The 1,558-nt window shown below is 50.3% G+C and overlaps 1 protein-coding gene across 1 annotated transcript; it reads left to right on the top strand.

Moving 5' to 3' along the window:
- The first annotated feature begins 187 nt into the window (after window positions 1-187).
- CSNK1A1L (casein kinase 1 alpha 1 like) lies at window positions 188-1,231 on the top strand. Its single transcript, XM_008048911.1, has one exon. It carries the CDS (start codon window positions 218-220, stop codon window positions 1,229-1,231), a length of 1,014 nt encoding a protein of 337 aa, XP_008047102.1. The 5' UTR covers window positions 188-217.
- Window positions 1,232-1,558: the final 327 nt, after the last annotated feature.

Here is a 1,558-nt window from a genome sequence, read left to right as displayed (position 1 = left end):
CACCGGGAGAGGCCCTCCCAGAGCGCGGCCCGGCGAGAAACCTGACCGCGCGATCAGGTTCCCCCGGGAACCCCTTCCGGGCGCCGTAACTCCGGGAGAGGCCTCCACGCGCCGTTTCCTGCCGCCCTCCGCCACCGCCGCCTTGCCCCGCCAACCTGCGTCCTCCCGTCAGGGGCGTCGCCGCGGCCGGGCCCGACCTCCACCCGGGTCTCTCCGCATGGCGAGCAGCAGCGGCTCCAAGGCTGAACTCATCGTGGGCGGGAAATACAAACTGGTGCGGAAGATCGGGGCTGGCTCCTTTGGGGATGTTTATCTGGCGGTCACCACCGCCAACGGCGAGGAAGTGGCGGTGAAGCTGGAATCTCAGAAGATCAAGCACCCCCAGCTGCAGTACGAGAGCAAGCTCTACACGATTCTCCAGGGCGGGGTGGGCATTCCCCACATGCACTGGTATGGCCAGGAGAAAGACTGCAATGTCCTGGTCGTGGATCTCCTGGGACCCAGCCTCGAAGACCTCTTTAATTTCTGTTCGAGAAAGTTCACGATGAAGACTGTGCTTATGTTGGCGGACCAGATGATCAGTAGACTTGAATACATGCACACAAAGAATTTTATACACAGAGACGTTAAACCAGATAACTTCCTGATGGGGACCGGGCATCACTGTAACAAGTTATTCCTTATTGACTTTGGTTTGGCCAAAAAGTACAAAGACTCCAAGACAAGGCAACACATACCGTACAGAGAGGATAAGCACCTCAGTGGCACTGTCCGATACGCCAGCATCAATGCCCATCTTGGCATTGAGCAGAGTCGCCGAGATGACATGGAATCATTAGGCTACGTCTTGATGTATTTTAATAGATCCAACCTGCCGTGGCAAGGACTAAAGGCTCTAACAAAGAAACAAAAATTTGAAAAGATTAGTGAAAAGAAGATGTCCACTACTGTTGAGGTTTTATGTAAGGGATTTCCTCCAGAATTTGCCATGTACTTAAACTACTGTCGTGGGCTGCGTTTTGAGGAAGCCCCGGATTACATGTATCTGAGGCAGCTTTTTCGCATTCTTTTCAGGACCCTGAACCATCAATATGACTACACATTTGATTGGACACTGTTAAAGCAGAAAGCAGCACAGGAGGCAGCCTCTTCCAGTGGGCAGGGCCTGCAGGTCCAAACCCTCCCAGGCAAGCACACGGAGATAGCCAAGAATAATGTGAAAGGTTCCTAAGCATGGATTGAGGAAAAGAGGCAGAGCAGGTGATCAGAGCAACATTTGTTTCTCCCCACATCGAGAAATTTTAATTCATATGTACACTAGCCAGTGGCTGTGGGCAACCATTTATTTGGTGTAAAAACTTAATATGAACTGACAGCAGCATTGGTGATGCTGTATCCCAAGTTGTAGCCACTGTAATTGTGAATATTAACTGAGATAGTGAAACACGGTGTCTGGTTTTTCTATTGCATTTTCTTCAAGTGGAAAAGGTAACTAAATGGTTGGTATACACAAATTGGTGGAGACATTGTGCATAAGCCAATTTTTGTTAAAACTTTT

This window comes from Carlito syrichta, unplaced genomic scaffold (genome assembly GCF_000164805.1).
Source record: "Carlito syrichta isolate Samal-C Ts95f unplaced genomic scaffold, Tarsius_syrichta-2.0.1 Scaffold128155, whole genome shotgun sequence".
Lineage (NCBI taxonomy): Eukaryota > Metazoa > Chordata > Mammalia > Primates > Tarsiidae > Carlito > Carlito syrichta.
The sequence above is the reverse complement of the archived record's forward strand: the minus strand, read 5'-3'. Positions and strand labels throughout refer to the sequence as shown.

Excerpts from the sequence above, each read along its gene's own strand:
- CSNK1A1L (XM_008048911.1), top strand. The coding sequence starts at position 218 with ATGGCGAGCAGCAGCGGCTCCAAGGCTGAACTCATCGTGGGCGGGAAA.